Consider the following 19,469-nt stretch of genomic DNA (forward strand, 5'->3'; position numbering starts at 1 on the left):
GTTAAGCATGTCTTTGGCACCTTAAAAATACAATACAGTGTGCTTTATAGGTTTTTGTTTTAAAAACTGCTCTGAATAGGATGGGAGCATTGCAAGTGGGGGCCGCGCCAGTGCAGCTGCATCTCTGCATCAGTCCTTAGATTTCACATGGAGATGCAGCTGACAGGAAACTTCCAAAAAGGTACAAGTACCCTATTAGTCCCATGATCCATTGTAGTGCTGCACTGTACCTATAGGCATGAACCGAACATTTCATTAGTGTGCACCCAGGGGAATTTTCTTTTAAGGTGAAAATTTATTGAATGCATACTCATACACAATCATAAATGAGATTGTTTTTATCCAAGGAAACTAAAGAAACTGAAACGTTTTTAAAAATTAACTAAACTTTATTTTAAAAATGCAAACTTAAAAAATGAGACACAAAATACATTATTTTTTTTCCTGTAGATAAACAGGCATATACAAACAGTCCATGTTCATGATTTTTATCTTTAACCAGATAAGGAGCTAACCTAAACCAGCCAAAACATATGGCGTCTTTCTTTCTGTCCTAAAGAATGAGACGATCTCTCACCAGGTGTTATGGACTTAAATTGCTCAATCACATTACTGCAATTAACTGACGAAGCAAAGGGCAAGATGAATCCTCCTCCATCTCCTTGCTTGCATGCCACAAAAGCAGCCCCTCACTCCAACAGATTTCTCTCTACAAAATGGGGTGAGCGGAGCTTGGACAAAGCCACAAGACAGAGATGCAGGCAGAAGGAAAGGGCTGGAATGGATCTGCAGCTTCTGCCTGCATTTGACTCTGGAAACGGCAGTGGGGTGATTGGCTCCAGTGGCGGCAGTACAGGAGGAGCCAATCACCCCACTGCCACTGCCACTTCCAGAGACATACACAGGCAGGAGCTGCAGATCCATTCTAGCCTTGTTATTCTGCCTGTATCTCTCTCTGTCTGTTTTCCTCCTCCTTTCTCCTACTTTTGTCTCTCCTCCCTCCGCCACTTTCCCACAGGTTATGGCAACTGACAGAGCCAGGTTGCTGCTCCATACCCTCTCCTCCTCACTATGATCCTTCTCTTTTTGAAACATTAGGATGTGTCTGGGTGTACCCCGTGTGCATGCCAATGACCATCCCAAGAACTGCCCATTTGCCACTCTGAAGAGCCAAAACAAATGTGAGGTTAAATGCACTTAACATGCCTGTTTTTACTCTTAACAACAGCAACTGTGCAGGATGGGGTTAAGAGAATTGTGGCCAATAGGAGGGTGTGTGTTAACCACAGCAGCCCCTCCCCACTTGCTATTGTGCTGCTAGCCCAATAAGAGAAGCTTCCATTAGCAAACACACACAAAATTACTCCCTCGCTTTTAGGTTCTTTTTGGCACCATTTAAACAAGAAAGCCAAAACCTATTACTACATGCGCAGTAAGATAAACAAGAGAGCTTTGCCCAAAAGAGTTGTTTAATTGAAAAGGCCTGTTGTTAAAGGCCTAGCATCCCTTATCTCAAGTTACCAGGGCTGGGGGTGCAGCAGGAATCAGGAATGACTGCTACTAACCTCTGTAAAGTTCAAAGGGAGAAATAGTTTGTAGCTCTGTGACACACAAGCGAGACAGGCTGCTGAAAGGGAAAGATAATTACTATAATTTATCACTTGTCCACATTAATGAAGCTTGGGTGAATACCTGGATTTTTAAAGAAACAAAGCTGCATATCCTTGTACAACAAGTTTACCATGGTAACAGGCAGAAACTAGCCTCTTGGAGCTATCCTATCACTGAAGGGACAGAGTAGGTTTGACTTAGACTTGAAAGAAAACAGTCACGTACTCAAAGAAATGCCAGTGGGCAGGGCTTACTAAAGCAGCTCTGTTTGTGTTCTTTCTGATAATCAGGCAAAGGGTATTTGTTTATTTAAAGATTGTTCCTTGTCCTAATCAAGAATTGGCCTTGGGTTGTTTTGTTCTGCTGTTTAGAGACCTGGATCAGAAAAATAGGGAACCCTTACCTTGGGGTCCCTATAGTGTAGTGCTGCCACTTGTATTTAGATAGAAAAGGAGGGCAATGAGCTTATATTTCAGGCCTTATGTAATCAGGCTTCAGAAATGCTTCTATTTATGCCCACAGCTCCAATTCTGTACAATGAATGTAGGATGCTGCTGAATCCTGAAAAGGGTCCTTGCCAGTTGCTTTGGCGAGCTTCCCTTTATCTGAAAAGGAAGAGCGGAAGAAGCAAAGACAAGTTCCTCAGTGTGCTTGTGTCCTAAAAGCCTTTTAATTGATTTCTAGTCCTTCATTGCACTTTTTTTAAAAACACACAAAGCTCATGAATTTCAGCATAGCCACACCTGTTCCATTAAAATAATATTTGTACAGTCAAGCAGCAGCTATACAGCTTAGTTTATCAGCACAGATAAGGGCCTACCAGCAGAAGGGAAGCTCATAAAAGGATTGTTGCTCAGAGGTGCAGCTCCTGCTTTGTATCTACACCTAGGGCTAGGAAAGACTCCTGTCACAAAACTCTGGAAAGCTGGTATCTATCAGTGGAGACAGTACCGAGCTAAATATGCCAATGGACTGACTCCATAGTGTCCTATGTTCCTAAATTCTCTAAATGTATCAAAATCAAAGTTAATTTCACAAACAGTGCCCAAACATAATATTGCATATAAATCAGTTTAACAGTCTAGCTGTTTTAGTTGCTACACCACTCCCACTAATAATAATGTGAGTGGGCTCATGTCTAGGCATGTAAGAAACACATTTTTATCAAGCCCAGCTAACACATGGACACAGTGTCCATGCAATACAACGTACTGTACATGGTACACAGTACATTGTACACAGTACAAATGTGAAGGCTTTAGCTGACAGCTAACTGTGCATTGATTTACACTTTATTACTAAAGGTTCTCTGTAGCTTCATTGAGACTATGTTCCTTTCCGTGCTTCCTCTCTGAGCTTCTGAATAAGGATAGGGGAGAATGAACTTCCTGAATCATTCACTTCACTACAAAGAAATGCATTGTTTTCTGACCAAAGAAGCCTATCCATCAGTAAACAGTTTGTGTGGGAGCCTCTGAAGAGTCTTCTAGGAGGAGAGCTTATTCTCCCAGATCTATTTGTCTAATGAAGTGGATCATGTGATAAATGTGCATAATGAGTTTTCTCAGTTGCCAGTGGAAATCCTAGCAGATAAAACACTAAATCTCACAGGCATCACTGGATGCATAACAAGCTGATCACAGAGAGCCAAAGTCATTTGGAGAATTCTTCCTTTTCTCAACCAGAATGAAGATGCACAAAAAAGCTAATGTACTCCCCATCTAAATTCTAAAACCTTGGCCTCACCAAATCCTATCAAGTCTATTACACAACATATACTACAACTTAAGAAAATGTACAAATCACAATTTGCTGTTCACCTGCTAGTTCCAATGTATGAAAGTATTACTGCCACATAGGGGGTGGCCTTTAGGGGAGCATATCCTCTCCCCCTCCCCCATGTTGTGGAAAAACTGTTTTACTCAATAACATAATCTGAAGTATAAAATAGGATACCACAGTTGAACAACACATAGCTCTGCTTTAAATCACTGACCAAAGCTGAGGAAATAACATTACTGACATTTAACTCTGGTTCCTGTTATCTCCAATAGCAAGTGATGTGAAAGATTACCTCAGGTCCCCCCCAGGTGACCCATTTATTGAGCATTCGTGATTTCCCCCCAGGGAAATTAGATGGCATTTGGCTATTGAAGGAGCATTCATTCTGATTTGTTTGTGAGGTGGTTAGATGACATTGCATCAAAGCGGTGTTATCTCACACTTTCTAGTGCATTTCCAATCACTTTCCTTATCACAAGAAGTGTGATCTTTTGAGGAAGCAAGTTTGTTGCACAACTATGACTGAGCAACCTGAATTTGCCAGTATGTGACAGAATCTGACCTGGAAATAGTAAATTTGGAAGTGCCCTCAGACACAGAAGAGTCATTGACAAAGCAGACAATGGGCAAGGATGGACAAATAGTCTGATCTGGTGATAAAATAGCTTGTGTTCCTTTGTTTTAGAAATCCACATATGAAGTTAGAGACCTAGCTGCTTATTAAGTATTATTTCTAGCACTACAATACTTCTCTTAGGCTGCCATTCTATGCCTACTCATGTGGGAATAAGTCCTATTAAACTCAATGTGGCTTACTCCTGAGTAGTCATGTGCAAGATTGTGCAGTTAATTGTGTTTTTGTTTTGTTTTTTTGACTGCATATAAGTAGCTAACTAGCTGAGGGCCAGATTTTGCCCTGGTATGGTTCCAAAGAAGTACAGTATCACATCTGGAATTAATTACACCATGGCTTCATGAAGTAAGGCTCTACTTTTGCAGAAGTTATACAATATTTAATGTTACATTTGGAAAAGCTATACTTTTTTCACTGAGCTGTGGAAAACAATCCTTTCTGTTCTATGTGGGCTAAATAAGGAGTCTGTTCTAAAAATAGTCACTCATATTGGTCTAGTTATAGCAAGAGTTATAATCGTTTACAGATCTGTGAGGATCAAGTTCAAGTGAGGACATACAAGCAGAGAGGAACGGATTTGCATTTGGCCTGTTAACTGAGAAGCCATGTTCTTGTTTGCTCATTAGCAGAACTGAAATGATCTTAGCTCTCCATTTAGTTTGAGATGCTAGGGTTCCATACTTCAAGAAATTATATTTCATTCTGTAAAGAGATACTTATATAAATATTGTGGAGTCAGTAAGCTATGGTTAACTGTAACATTTTTTTACAAGTATCCATTTTGTTAAATATCAAAAGCACGCATAAAAAGGAAATCAAACAACTACAATGATATAGCCTTGCCACAAATACAAATCAAAACTAAACAATAAATACATACTACGTATTCCAAGAGTGCAGAACATTTGGTCCTCCAGATGCTGCTGAACTAAAACTTCCATCATTCCTGGCCAGCTGATGCTAATGGGAGTTGTAGTTCAGGAACATCTGGAGGGCAAAAGGTTCCACACAGCTGATCTAACATGACAAATGAAAGAACAGGTAAATCCATTTTCCAATCACATATTAATAAACAATTCTGTTTTCTTCTACTGAATTTTAAATGTAGCTCAATAAATATATTAAAAGGGTGATTGTGGTCTGCTATTTATTCAATCAGAATATACGGAAAGGCACATCAGCATTCTCCGTAGCATTTTAAATGTTACCCTCAAGATAAATAGAATGCTTACATTAGAACATAGCAAAGATTAACAGTTAACTGCAGAATAAACAGCACAATTTGAGGGACACTACTGAAACTCACACTAGGCATAATTTTATCATTTACAGCCCTGTATTCAGAGGACTGATCTTGCATATTTCCCATTTACTGTAAACAGAAGTCCTACAAGTTGAGTGATTTGAAAAAGCTAACAGTTATTTTGCAGCAGTACACTCTAAGAAAGGGATCCTACTTTCGCTTAAAACATAAGCAAGAGCTAACGAGAAAAGATGCATCTAGGAAAATTAAGATATAAGAAAAGCAACCTAATAAAACATATGAGAGAAAGTGAGAACCATTTTGCAAAAGCTGAAAATGAGCAGTAAATGAAATGTGAATCTGCACTGTGATGCCAATTTCAAGAAAGCCATTGCAGGCTTGAGGCAAAAGTACTAAGAACAGAAAGATAAGAACTCATCACAATGTCTGCTTAGACTGAGATGATCTGTTCCTGCAGATTCCACAGCACTGTGGGATCATGCAAGGTCCTCAGCATTCAAAGCAGCTGAAAACACAAGTAACTGCTCATTTATTTAATTCAATAAACAAAATAGAATTTTGTCATGTTTTCTCTAGAAAAAAACTGACCTCATTTATTAAATATTTTACTTGTTGAAACAACTGAAATATTCAAGGTTGACAGCTTTTCCATGCTCAGGGTTGCTGGACATAACACAGATTGTTTCAAAAAAAATCCTTTCATACATTTTCCACCGGCAAACAGAGCTGCAGTAGAAATTACATGTTCATTATCAGGACCTGCAAAACAATCAAATACTTTATACTAGAAAAAAACTAGCAGTAGCTAAAAATTTGTTTGCCCACTGTTTTTCACAAATTCTGCTATTTCTCTATTCCAAATATCACTTTCTACGCTGTTGTGACATGGAGTTCACAACTATGTACTGCATCCCAAGTCACTGAATGCAAACCAATTCCAGCTGTTGGACTTACTATGAATGGGGAGTAGCAGAACATATGAGCATGCAGGGCCTGGGGAAAAAACTAGTTCTGCCGCTGCTACCACTAATAGACATGAAAAGTACCATCACAAAACTGAAGTTAATCAGAACCACCAATCAAGCTATAGTTGTTAAATGTTCACACACACACAATAGAGCCATTGCAGAGCCAGCTATTAAAACAGCAAATTTTTTGTTTGCATTCCTGGTGGTCTTTTCAAAACTAATATTATTATTCCTTTCCATAAGCGCAAACCATAGATAATTAAGCATCAATCTTACACGACAATCCACAAGACTTAACCATAACTTGAAATTCTATTGCTTTGAGTATCATTCACAGACACATGCTTAATTTTCAATGAAGCACACTCTACCAGTACACTCATAGCTACTAATTCAGATGAGCCTATATAAGAAATGTTAAATAGTTGGTGGAAAAAAAACTACTTTCATTCTTTGACATGCTTCTATCTTCCTTTAAATGGTCCTGTGATTCCTTGGAAGGAGCCTCACTAGTATATTTGATGAGAAAGATGAACCCGGACCTGAAAACATTAGAAAGAAATATCGTTTTTACTTCTTTGCATCCCTATTTTTTAACTTAACTTTTAAAAATCCATTAAAAGAGTATTTATTTCATAAACAAAGTGAAGACAGTAACTTTATATGAAAAAGATTGCTCTATTATATATACATATACACACACACTTTTAAATTGTATTTTTAAACATAATAAAATCTGACAGAAATTAACAGAACAGGGTCCATCTATCACATTTGTTTCAAACTTTGATGACTTTGGCTTATCAGTTAATATTGAGAAATTAATGCTATCCCTGTCCTCTTTACTTTTTGCAGACAGGGGGGAAATGATTCCTCACAAAACAATGTTCTGTTGATTCCAGCTTCATTATATTTAAAAATTTAGCTAGATTGATTTTAACTAAATTAATTTTGTGTAATGGTGTAATTTATTTGCACCATTGTTGCTTTGTGGAGTTATGGTTTGTTTTTAACTTTTTACCCAAGTTTTTTAGTGTCATGCTATTTTGTTTTTAATATGTACAACTCAGAAGGCAATTTGGGACAGATAGGTGACTAAGAAATGACTCAATACATGCATTTAGGCAGAGCTGTTTAATTTTATTTGGTACCAATTATTTATTCAAATTTGTAGCTGATTACTGAGGAATGTAAATGTTGCTTAGCAACAGATGTCAGAAGTTCTGAAGGGCAAAGGGCAGAAATTCCTCATTTCAACATGAAATCTGATTAGGGCCTTTGGATATTGCATAATATGGTAAGTATCTTCTTTTCCCTGTGAAATTTCTATTTTAACAGTGGCTAACGAGCTTCAACAATGTTCATAATAAGTGTTTGTGCACACTCTACGAACTTCAGAGGTGTATGTCGACAATGATTTTTTTTAACATTAAAATAATTTGAGTGACAATTTACCAGACAATATGTTTCAGCTCTAAACAGGATTTGAACACATCTGTTCAAGAAGATAAATACAGAAACAGACAATTGGTGTCTCCCTGCACCTCTGCACACTCTCCAAAAGCAGCTCACACTTTTCCCCTCCACACTGTCTGCAAGGTTGCTCACACTCTCCAACTGCCCCCTCTGAACACTCTCTCAAGGTGAGTGCATTGGTGGGTAGGATTGCTGGACACCTATTCCCCTTTAATTTTTTTGAGCCAAATGTGTAAACTTGAACTTGCATGTGTTAAATGAACATAAGTCACAGGTTATCTGTACTGGACAAAAAAGGAGAGGGGGGAGAAATTCCCCTATATTTTCAGAACTGACCCTTAGTTATCTCTTAGGAAACTGACGTACACAGAGTCAGACCACTGGTCCACCTAACTCAATATCAACTCTTGACCTGGTTTGCACATCGTATCAAACCACAGTTTAACATTACATGTGACTTCAGTCAAGCACTTTACTATGGTCTGTTAACAAAAAAGCCATGGTTTGTTGCTGACTTTAACTATAGTTTAGCATTTTGTCTGACAGTTTTCTAACCATGGTTTCATGGTTGTTGGTTGGCTTGCCCCACTCATATTGCTCCTCAAGCAACTGGGAAACCAGGCAAGAGCAGCTGAAAAATAAAACCCTCTCCATTCTCAGCTCTTCTTGTCACTTTCTCCTAAGCTGTTATTACCATTAGTTGTACACTTTCTGCTTTCTAACCTCACCATCCAACCTTTGATTCACAGCTGCGGCAAACACTGCAGATGAATTGATTAATATTTTGGTAGATTTTTTTACTGTTGAAATATTGAACTTATCTGTGGGTGGGTGGGGGAACTGAATAATGTTTTGTTGCATGCCTTACTTAACCCGCAGAGAGCTTCTCAAGAAAAAGTGAAGACAGCAAAGTATGCCTATCAACAAGGTCTGTTCCTGGAATTCCTTCCCTCCACATTCCTCTTTATAGCAGTGGCTTGGAACATTTAGAAAACTTTCATGGAACATTTCCAAAGTCTGCACTGCTTAAGAAGGAACCATTCCCCCACAAGCAGCAATTTGTTCCCCTCTTTTCTTTCCACTATACCACTGAACTATGACTCTTCTTCTTCAGATGGGAAGATTATAACTGACACAATGTAAGCCAGTATACAAGAAACCAGCAGAAATTTAGCAACCATTTTATGCTTACTATTCCCTGAATTTCTACTCTTAGGTTCCTGTTAGAGAAATCTGATTTGAGGTTGGCCTAAGTCCTGAAAAAGAGGCATTCCGCAGGGACACTTACCCATTATGTGAAACTCTGTTCAGCTTGGTCACATGTCCTACCAACCCAGCATAACTCATACTTATGAGTTATAAGTATCTGATACATACATACATACATACATACATATCTGATCATATTAACAGTGAATATTGTGTGTGTGCTTCTTATCTTGGGTGACCAGTAGCATAGTCCAGTAAATGGGCCCAACTGATGCTACTGCACTGCTGAGAACCCCTACTAGGTTTGGCAGGTCTATTATATCATTGCAAATCACAAGAGCCCACAGTTGGCTTATCTATGTGACAAACTAATGACCAAAAGGGCACCAACAAAACTAAGCATGTGGTAACAGTAGGTAAGTGTGCTTGTCCATCGATTACAGTGGCTGACAAAATAGCTCAAGGAAATCAAAAAGGCCATAACTCTTTCAAGCAGAATCTGAAGGTTTCACATAGCCAGTATGATTAATAGCTATTGATAGACCTGGTCTCTGTAAATTGTTCTTATCCCCTTTTAAAACCATCAAATACAGTGGTACCTCGGGTTACATACGCTTCAGGTTACAGACTCCGCTAACCCAGAAATAGTACCTCGGAACTTTACTTCAGGATGAGAACAGAAATCGTGCGGCGGCGGTGCGGCGACGGCAGCGGGAGGCCCCATTAGCTAAAGTGGTCCTTCAGGTTAAGAACAGTTTCAGGTTAAGTACGGACCTCCAGAACGAATTAAGTACTTAACCCAAGGTCCAACTGTAGTGGCTATCCCTACATCTTCCTAACTTATTTATACATGTGGGGGAAATACTTTATGTGACTTGAATCTCTTTCACTGAAGGACCACAAATATGAAAGGGAACAAGTACACAATCCACATTCTTTACATTACCTATGTTATAAACCTCTATAATGTCCAAAGCAGTGCAACAGCTTAAGCTTGCAAAGCAGTAAGCTTCAAATTGTGTACAACAGACTGGCCTATTGGTGTCAAATAATTTAGCACTATTATCTTTACTAGATAAAGCGTTCGTTTTAATATACTTGCAGCATAACCTAAACTGCAGAAACACATAAGATGTGGTGCTTGTATCCTTATAGAATAGCGTTGCTCTCCTTTGGTTAAGCTCGGGTCATTTCTGAGGTCTGTGCTGGAAGGGAAAGTAGACTATAAACACAACCTGACAGATATTGCTGGTTTCCAGACAAACTGATTACAGTGGTACCTCGGGTTAAGAACTTACGGTAATTCATTCCGGAGGTCCATTCTTAACCTGAAACTTTTCTTAACCTGAAGCACCACTTTAGGTAATGGTGCCTCCTGCTGCCGCTGGAGCATGATTTCTGTTCTCATCCTGAAACAAAGTTCTTAACCCAAGGTAATATTTCTGGGTTAGCGGAGTCTGTAACCTGAAGCATATGTAACCCGAGGTACCACTATATTATTGTGACTGGAGAAACAAAAGGGTTAACATTATTAACTGGCCAAGTGCAGCAACGCTTTCCATTTGTCATTCACTCCACTGAACACTGAGTTATCTGGATGGAGGGGGAATGATTAATACATTCTATTCTGGCTTTCAGGTTTGAATAATGGCTAGAGTCCCAAAGTTTCGTCTCAAAGGAAGGGCAGGAGGGGGATCAGAGTGCAACAGGTATCAGACATGACGTTCCAGGTATTTCAAGTTTTGACCCACATATACATCCCCAAGCTTGAGGGTGAGGGCTGTGTGTGTGTGTAAAACATATCGCTACGCAATAGTAGGAGCAAAGCCCCTTCTACCGAAGGCCCTTTGCTCAACAGCGCCCGGCTTTAGCCTTCATACAGGGGCTCCTGCGAAAGCAGTTCTGAGCTGCTCACCTGCGGCAACGGGCGGGGCAAAGGGAAGAGCACGGCGGTTTCCACTTCCGCAGAGCACGAGAGTAGCCCCGCCCCGCCCAATCGGGAACACGCGCAGCGGCAACCGCCCTTTTATAAGCAGAGTCCCGCGCTTCATTCATCTTTCTCTCTTCCGCACCGCCCCCCGCGCGAGAAGCGCGCGCGCAGAGGAGACGTTACCATAGAAGGGCCTTTCTCTTCGCCCCCCTCCCCATTTATGTCTGCGCCCTATAAATGTTACCGGCACCCGAGATTCCCCTTTCATCACCCCTCTTGTCCTCTGAAGCGCCCCAAAGACTCACCTTTTCCTACAGACAAGCGTTTCCGAAATGGCGGCCAAACATGGACCCTGATCACGAGCAGCCCCCATCCAAGCCCCGAAGCTGCCCCGCCCATCCACGATTCGGCATTCCCCAGGCTTCTCTCATTCCCACCCAGGCCAGCCCGGCCGAAAGCCGAGCCACCGATGCCTCCTCACACTAAGTAGAAACCAAACTCTCGCGCTAAAGCTGGAGGTGGGTGGGGAAAAGAAAGCAACAGCCCGCCCTTGCTGCGCTTCTGGGTCGGCACCGCCAACACACCCCTTCCGTCACCCAACGGCGGTGGTTGGGTCCGTGACATCATCATCATGGCAACAACAGCTGCAGCCAAGGAACTACTGCTGAGGAGCTCCAGTGGAGAGGGAGGGCGGCTTCTGACCATGTGAGGTGTACACAATCGGCTTGGCTGGGGCGAGCTTTGCCCGGGCTTGCCGCCGCCGCTGCTGTCGCCTGAGGGCTGGAGCGTGCGCGCGCACACACACGTCGGGCCCCTCCTTCCCCCCCTCCCATGAGTGCTCCGCCCGCTCGTCCATGCGCACGAGGAAGCGCGCGCGGCGGGCGGGTGAGAGGGAGGGGGCTGCGTTCGAGCTGCGGCGGGGTGGCAGCAGCAGCCGCCGCCGCCGCCTGAGGAGGCGTAAGTGCGGGGTGGGGGGCGGTGCACCCCAGCCTCGCGGTGCGCCCAACGGTCGCCCTCAGGGGCGCCTCCCCCCGCAGTGGCGAACATGTTCTCAGTGAGGGTCGTGACCGCCGACTACTACATGAGCAGCCCTCTGCCCGGCCTGGACCCCTGCCAGTCCCACTTCAGAGAGGCGCCCGTCAAGAAGGTGCCCGTCGTGAGAGTCTTCGGAGCCACCCCGGCAGGTAAGAAAGAGAGAGAACCGCCCAGTCGGGGGTGCAGCAGGTTCCCCCTCCTCCGCCCCATTGAGAAACCATTCGCGGCTCGGGAATCCTGCGAGCGCAGCAGCCCTTTTCTCGGGGCTGCCTCTCCTTTTTGTGACTGGCTGAGTGACAGGCGCTGCCTTTCCTCCCTGCGGTGTTGGCGCGCTGCAGCGGGTGCCTCACCTACCTGCCGCCACCCCTTTGGCCGCTGCGGTTGAGTGAAGTCGCCCATGGCCGGGGCCCCGCCTGGTGGCGGCGGCGGCGGCAAGCAGCCCCCGCCGCGGTGTGTCTGTGTATTATTGTGTTCGCTATGGCACGCAGGCAACGCCGGGAGAGCGCCTCCTTCCCTTGTAGGGACCGCGCCGCTGACCCCTGACAGTTGCACGGATGGGAGGTGGTCGGAGGGTGGAGGGCGCTCTACTTGCTTCTGGTGTGTCTCGGGTGCACTGCCAGTGTATCCTGTGCTTGTGCTGCTGGAAGTGGATGGATTCGCTCCCCTCCCGCCCCCGTGTATTACAAATATTATAAGCCGTAATGAAATGCAGCTGTATAAACAGGGCTATTTCATACTAGTGGCAGTGCTGAGCAACAACTCATATTGGGAGGGTTTTTATTGTTGTCTGTTTTAAAGCATAACCTCCTCAGCTGTAAAATTTCCACACCACATGTAGGAAGTTCCTGAGCGTGTTCTTATTTCATGAAGGTTTCATTAAGCATCCATAACAGGGACATTTTCAACCCATGGCCTTTAAATTGTCAGTCTGCAAACTTCATAAATTCGCTGCGGTGGTAAACAAGAGCTGTTGTCTCCACTGCAGGAGTACTATTCTAATCCCTCAGAAAATTTCTAAAACTGGTTTTCCTTTCAAAATTCCTTGTTAATATCCATATATTACTACATTCTGTTCTTTTCATTTTTCTCTGTCATATTCCTGCTCCACCAGTCAAGCTAACCACTGTTATTGGGTTTTTTAAATAATAATAATAATTTCCCATTACTGTTTTAACAAACCAGTTTTAGCTGATGTTATATAAACCTTTGGTAGTCGTAAAGCCACCTGGACAACTACACAGTTTGTGTTTCAGCTGGGCCACGTATATATTGATGATACCACACAGTGATATTGATTGCATGGTGAAAGACTGGACTTAACACAGGAAAATGACACAATAGTTCAGACTTAGGCCAAATATTGTAATGAATAACAAGGAAGTAGGTTGACAAGATATGCTAGTGTAAAACATTAATAGCTTTTCTACGATTCTTTGCTTGTGTTTAGTATCCTACATATTATTGGCAGAAGTTAATACATCACATGTTATTTTCACCTACTTTTTTTGAATTCGTTTTCAGACTAATTATATGAAGGGAGAATATTTGAGTTATGTAAACTTGGTAATTGTTTTCATAATTCATAAGTACGAAGGAAGCTGTGGAAGCAGCATGGTTTTTATGCATTAAATGTAGCTTCTTGTTTAGCAAGTGTGGCTCTCCCCCCTGCCCTGAGTACTGTGATCAATTATTATGTTTACTTTTGGAAATTTTTACACACCCATCCACAGCAGCAGTGAACATCCCTGCATACCCAGTGCAGAGAATGGGGAGGAGAAGCAATATATGTCCTGTGTAAGCCCAACAAAATACATAAAAAACACCCTCCTTTTCTACTGGATTCTCTATAATTCATGGGAAACTTGTGAGATGGAGAGGATATTTTATTTCCTTCCCACTGGACTTTTACAAAAGGGGGGGGGACAGTACTTCAGTGTCTTCTAGGAATGCCCAGAAAGCACATTTCTGTTATCCCAGAGTTTTCTGCATATGCCACAGGGCATGAGAGAAGGGAGGCAACCACAAGTGAGGGCTGACAACAAGCCAAGATAAAAATTGTCCATCCCTGTATGACAATGGAACATACTACGGCAAAGTCCCTCCTCCTGCACAATGTAGCATAAAGAGTAATTGAATAAAATTCCCTGATAACATGGTATGCACTTTTAAATGGCCTGTGGAATAAGGTGTTCTTTGCTTCTAAAAAGTTTAAAGATTAGCCTGATACATCTCCTTGAGAGAGCTACAGAATGGAAAAAGATTTGAGCAGCGCTTCTCAACATCCTTAAAGCTGCCTGCTATACAATCTTACTTGGGAATAAGCCAAATAATATTCAAAGTGAATTCAGTGGAAGTTTCTTTCAGTAAATCTGCATAAGAATGGACTGGAAGTCTCACTGAAATTGAACAGAATTTTCACATAATGACTGCATATCTGGCAGTACAAAAATTGTCAAGTTACTATTTTGTCATTGTACCATGCCTCAGTATACCTGTATTATATAGCTGTGCTATTGTAATCTTGTCTTTGGAAGACCATCTTACTCGGCTATGAGTGATCACCAAAGAAGAAGATTTAAAAATCTACAGCTAATGCATTGTTATCAAAGTTTCATGCCTCATCAATTTACTGTTCCCATGACTTGCATAAGATCCAACATGACAACAGTGACCAGAGTATTCTTACAAGTGAGTCCCTCAAAATACATCAACCCACAACTTTTTTTTTACTAGTTTCTGTTGGCTAGCCTTTGTAAGGCATTGCTGATGGGGGGGGGCAGCTCTTCCAATTTACAAAATTTTCCCTGCCTGGTTTTAGGCCAGTGGTCATTTAAAGAACTGCAGTACCAGTTTCTTTATGGAATCCTCTACATAGCAACTAATTTTCTGCGGGATGTAGCATGCAACCTCACAGTGAAGCAATCAATATATTGCATAATATAATACTAGAGTGATCATAGCCGGATAAGGGATATATACATGAACTACTCAATTTGAATTTTTGTAAATACATTGTTTGCATTATTGAATCTTGTGCATTTCATTGGTTGGGGAGCATTTGTATTTTCTCTGGATGGGAAAGAAAATGAGCAGCCAACCATGTGAACAGGCTGGACATAAGTATTATCATGGTTGCTTCTTAATTTTGTATGCAGACTGACACTGGAAAGTTTCCATTTGACAACTTTATTGCCTTTAACAGGAAAATGAGCTAACCTCTAATGGGGAGTAATGAGGAGAATACCAAATAGCTATTGAATGTCCCTACTACGTGTATATTCTTTGCAAAGGCAAATTCTTCAGCAAGATTTTAGCTCAAAAACAATGTAAGGCCTAAAATATAAAAGGGCCTTTGGCTGCTGCTAGAAAGACATCAAAATGGGCACTAGGTGAAACTTTCTGGGGAGAATATTTTCAAGCTGAGGCACATCCACTAAAAGGGTTCTTTATCCCACCATACTTCAGATTTTTATTTTATTTTATATATGTTGTTATAAAATATAAATATACTGTTTGATGGTTGAAAACAAAGAAAGCTCAAAGTAGTTTACAAAATATAAAATAAAACATTAAAATTATTGCTAAAAACAATTACAGTCATACCTTGGAAGTCAAACGGAATTCGTTCCAGAAGTCTCTTCGACTTCCAGAACATTCAGAAACCAAGGTGCGGCTTCCGATTGGCTTCAGGTTAAGAACTTTTCTTCAGAATAAGAACAGAAATCTGGCTCCGGCAGCGCGGCAGCAGCAGGAGGCCCCATTAACTAAAGTGGTGCTTCAGGTTAAGAACAGTTTCAGGTTAAGAACGGACCTCTGGAACAAATTAAGTACTTAGCCCGAGGTACCACTGTAATAGTAAATCCATAAACTTGGCCCAGTAGCAAATGAACACCCAGGTCACAGAACAGAAGAAGGTCTCACTCCTGTTAGCAACTGTGCTGCAGCATTCTGCACTAACTGCAGCCCCTAGATTGAACACAGGTGAATCCCCACAAGTGCAGCTGCTAGACTGAGCACAAGTGCATTGCAGTAAACCAGATGGCTATCATATCTCCTCTCAGTCTCTTCTTTTATGGGCTAAAGGTACCCAGCTCCTTCAAGTGTTCCTCATAAGGCTTGGTTTCCAGACCCTTGATCATCTTGGTTGTCCTTGTCTGCATACTTCTCTCTGACCTTATGCTATTCACTATGCCTGTAGTCTAGACACCTGTACAGTGCAAAGAGCATAAAACTTTTTTATGTCCTGTATAGCACTTGACACATTAGCAACAAACGCCTTCTAGTAGCAGTAGGGTGAGAATGGCAAAGGTAGCTGCTCTGAGGTACTGAGACAAACAACAATCCTGGTTAAGAGGGAATTTTGTTCTATCGGCTGCTGCCCTCCCTGCACAGCAGGATCAATAAAGTAAAGGGACTTATTTTCTTGAAGATCCACTGTATCAGGGGAAGATGGGGATAAGAACTGTGTCACATATTCCATGACTAATCCAGTGCAATAGCTAGTAAAGGGGAATACATGTCTTGGATTACTGTATTGTCTTATATGTGGAACTGCCATTGAAAATGGTCTGAAAAATTAAGGTGCCTCCAAACCAGGCAGTAAGGTTTTTAACAGAGACTGGTTAACATGACCGAATTACATCAGTACTTCTTCATTTGCCCTGACTTCAACTCTGTTTCCAGGTCCAATTCAATCATCATCTAAGGCCCTTTTTCGTGTGCCTCCATGAGAGGTCTGTAGGGCATCAACATGAGAACAGGCCTTTTCTGCAGTGGCTCCCCGTTTGTGGAATGCTCTTCCCAGGGAGGCACAGAAATTTTAATAATAATAATTCAAAGTGCTGATTTAACCTTTAAAGTTCTAAATAGCTATGGCAAGGTGACCTGAATTATCTCCTCCCATATATACTTAGCCAGATTCTGAAGGACCTTTTCCTGGTGCCCTCACCAAATGATATGCAACTGGTGGTTCCTGGAGGGTGCGCGTTTTGGGCAGTGGCATTCCAGTTGTTGAATCCCTCTTCAGAAATGCTTGCCCAGTACCCACTTTAAAGCCAGTTGAATATATATATATATATATATATATATATATATATAATTTGAAACATGTTTTAATGAAAAACAAATATATTAGTGTTGGAATTTTCATTGATTTTGGAAAAATCAGGTAAATGCTGAAGTGTTCATTTACGTAGGAGAAAAGATTTTCTTTCCAGGATTACTGTGTTATATTGGACACAACGAAATAATGGAAACATGAGCATCAAATACATTGCTGCACCAATTATATGTTTGCATGTGTATGTAAAGCATTTTACATGTACATCTAAAAATGTAATGAGTGTTTGTAGCAAATGTATACTTCTACTGTACATATGATATGGCTGTATACGCCAGGGAGCTGAAGTTGGCCTCAGCTGGTCTCTCCTCCCACCCTTGTACACATGCTGGTAAACATAAATTTACTGCTGTATAATATAGAAGTAGCCCTTGGTGTTGCTTTTACTGATTTAATACTATTTTCATACAATAAGAAAGTAAAAAAGATTAACTAGCTTGTAATGGAAATGTGTATTCCAGTTTCATAATTTATAATAAGAAATAAACAAGTAGAGAAAAGTAGTTTTAAATTCTCGAGAAAGTGGTACTATAGTCAGTATTTGCTTTATCCTTGGCTTGCATTTTATTATCAGTCATTTGGCCTATGTATAAATCCCATGCATGGCAAAAAAACCCCACTAAATTGGTAGAATGCTATCCTTTGCTTTTACCAAACTGCAGCCACATGCCAAAGGAGTTTTATTTATTTTTTGTTACATTGCTAACTTGCCTTCACTCGAAGTTTGGGTAGTATATAAGAGGTCAATTCCCTCTCTCTCCTCCTCCCTCCCTCCTTGTTTAAGCAGTGTGAATGGCCTGATTCTTGATTCTGTGGTCAAGATTTTTTTTTGAAACTTCTCCAAATCTTACACTGAATTTTTATTTGCCTCTTTGTTTCTACAAGCTGCTGCACCAAAAAATACTGATTCCTCACTCCAGTCATGGTTTTCAGCTATACATATAAAACTCTGGATTATAGTTTAGTAGAGAATCAAAACTGTTAGCACCTCAGATATTCCCACCCCCAGCCCTACAGGGAGTACTACTATAATTGCTGTTTACTTAGGAAAAAAAGGATCCCTTGATACCAAGTAGCAGCCACAACAAGGAAATGCTTTAAAAACTTGTGATTTCAGGTCATTCCTATTATTTTGCTAACATGTCTTACATGTTTATCTTAATGGTTATAGTTTGATTGATTGGATTCATTCACTGCCTTTTTGTCAATGCAGTGTACAATTTTAGAATTGTTCAATTTTACAGTTCTCCCACCCACTCACCTGCAGATAAGGTAAAGCAAACAAACAAAAACAACCCTGCCCCCATCCCTTTTTCATTCTCATGGAGCTGATTATATCAGTTGGTCCCATGGGAGGAAGGAACAGACTCACTGGTACACACACATATGGTAACATTTTCCTGCAGTGGGGAGGGAATTCTCAGGTGCCTGGTTGCAAATTTGGATTTTTCCAAAATCTGTGATAGTGTCATGGAATTAAACAGGAAAATTGAGTATATGAGCAATAATTTTTCTATGTATGTATCTATGAGGTCTTTTTGTATATGAAATTCCCTGACCTACTCTGTTGTTATTCTGGACTGGCTAATTTTGTTTTAATTAGGTTTATGGATATATGTTTTATTTAATATTTTAATGCTTCCTAATAAGGAACATATGGTAATTTCCTTTGAAATAACATGGCATAAAAATGCATAAACTTATATTCATGTATTTTCCCTATACAGTTAAAATATATAGTACTGCCATTGAAAAGTATTGTATATGACTAAGGTCTATTAGTTTCATTGGTCTACTCCAAATAATGCCACCCATAGCCACACAAAATGGTTTGCAAAAACAATCAGAGTAGCATATCTCTCCATCTTGTGAATTAACATAGATAAACAGGGACCACATAGCCAAGAAGCCATGTTTTTGTATTCTTCCTTCACTAGTTTACATTGCTGAATTAATTTTTCATCCAGGGCTAGTTGCTGGTACCACTTCAAGTAGAAAATGTTTCCAGCCTTTGAGTTTTGTATTTCCATAAGCGCTGCAAGGAACACTTTGAAGATTAAGTCCTTGCATAATGATTATTTGGTTCCCCTCCCCTGCAAAAAAAAGTGAGGGCCCAGTCTAATTGAATGGACTGCTACTCTGTTTCCTAGTACAACTTGACTGAGAAAAGGTGCCACTTGAATCTCAGGCCAAAGTTATGCCATGTTGAATTCCTACCCAGTCAGGACAATATTTTCCACACATTTTTTTCTTTCCTTAAGCCTTTTAACAAGGGATCGAAGTTTATCACCTATTTGTAAAATAATCTTAGTTATAATGATAGCAATGTATTGAAAGCTGCTGAATTTCAAAGTCAAGTATGAAATGGATTTTCGCAAGTGCTTCTGCACTAGAAGTGATAAATTAATATAAAAGATAACAAATGTTGCATAATTATTTTT

General features: G+C 40.9%; 1 protein-coding gene and 1 long non-coding RNA gene across 3 annotated transcripts in view; one reads left to right on the top strand and one right to left on the bottom strand.

Moving 5' to 3' along the window:
- Positions 1–368: 368 nt before the first annotated feature.
- LOC310674496 lies at positions 369–11,306 on the bottom strand. 2 transcript variants are annotated; one of them, XR_014509614.1, is made up of 3 exons: positions 11,180–11,306; positions 931–6,801; positions 369–795 (listed from the first exon to the last, which is right to left on the bottom strand). It is a non-coding gene; the product is annotated as an uncharacterized lncRNA (long non-coding RNA). The 2 variants fall into 2 exon arrangements; XR_014509615.1 differs by having other exon boundaries at positions 369–6,801.
- A 125-nt stretch (positions 11,307–11,431) lies between these two features.
- REV3L (REV3 like, DNA directed polymerase zeta catalytic subunit) overlaps positions 11,432–19,469 on the top strand; it is a 60,109-nt gene continuing 52,071 nt past the window's right edge. The window contains exon 1 of the mRNA XM_083433662.1: positions 11,432–12,058. Coding sequence (XP_083289788.1) covers positions 11,920–12,058 — 139 coding nt within the window. The 5' untranslated portion in view covers positions 11,432–11,919. The remainder of the gene's footprint in view (positions 12,059–19,469) is intronic.

The sequence above is a fragment of the Podarcis tiliguerta genome (genome assembly GCF_965153285.1).
Source record: "Podarcis tiliguerta genome assembly, chromosome: 3".
Classification (NCBI taxonomy): domain Eukaryota; kingdom Metazoa; phylum Chordata; class Lepidosauria; order Squamata; family Lacertidae; genus Podarcis; species Podarcis tiliguerta.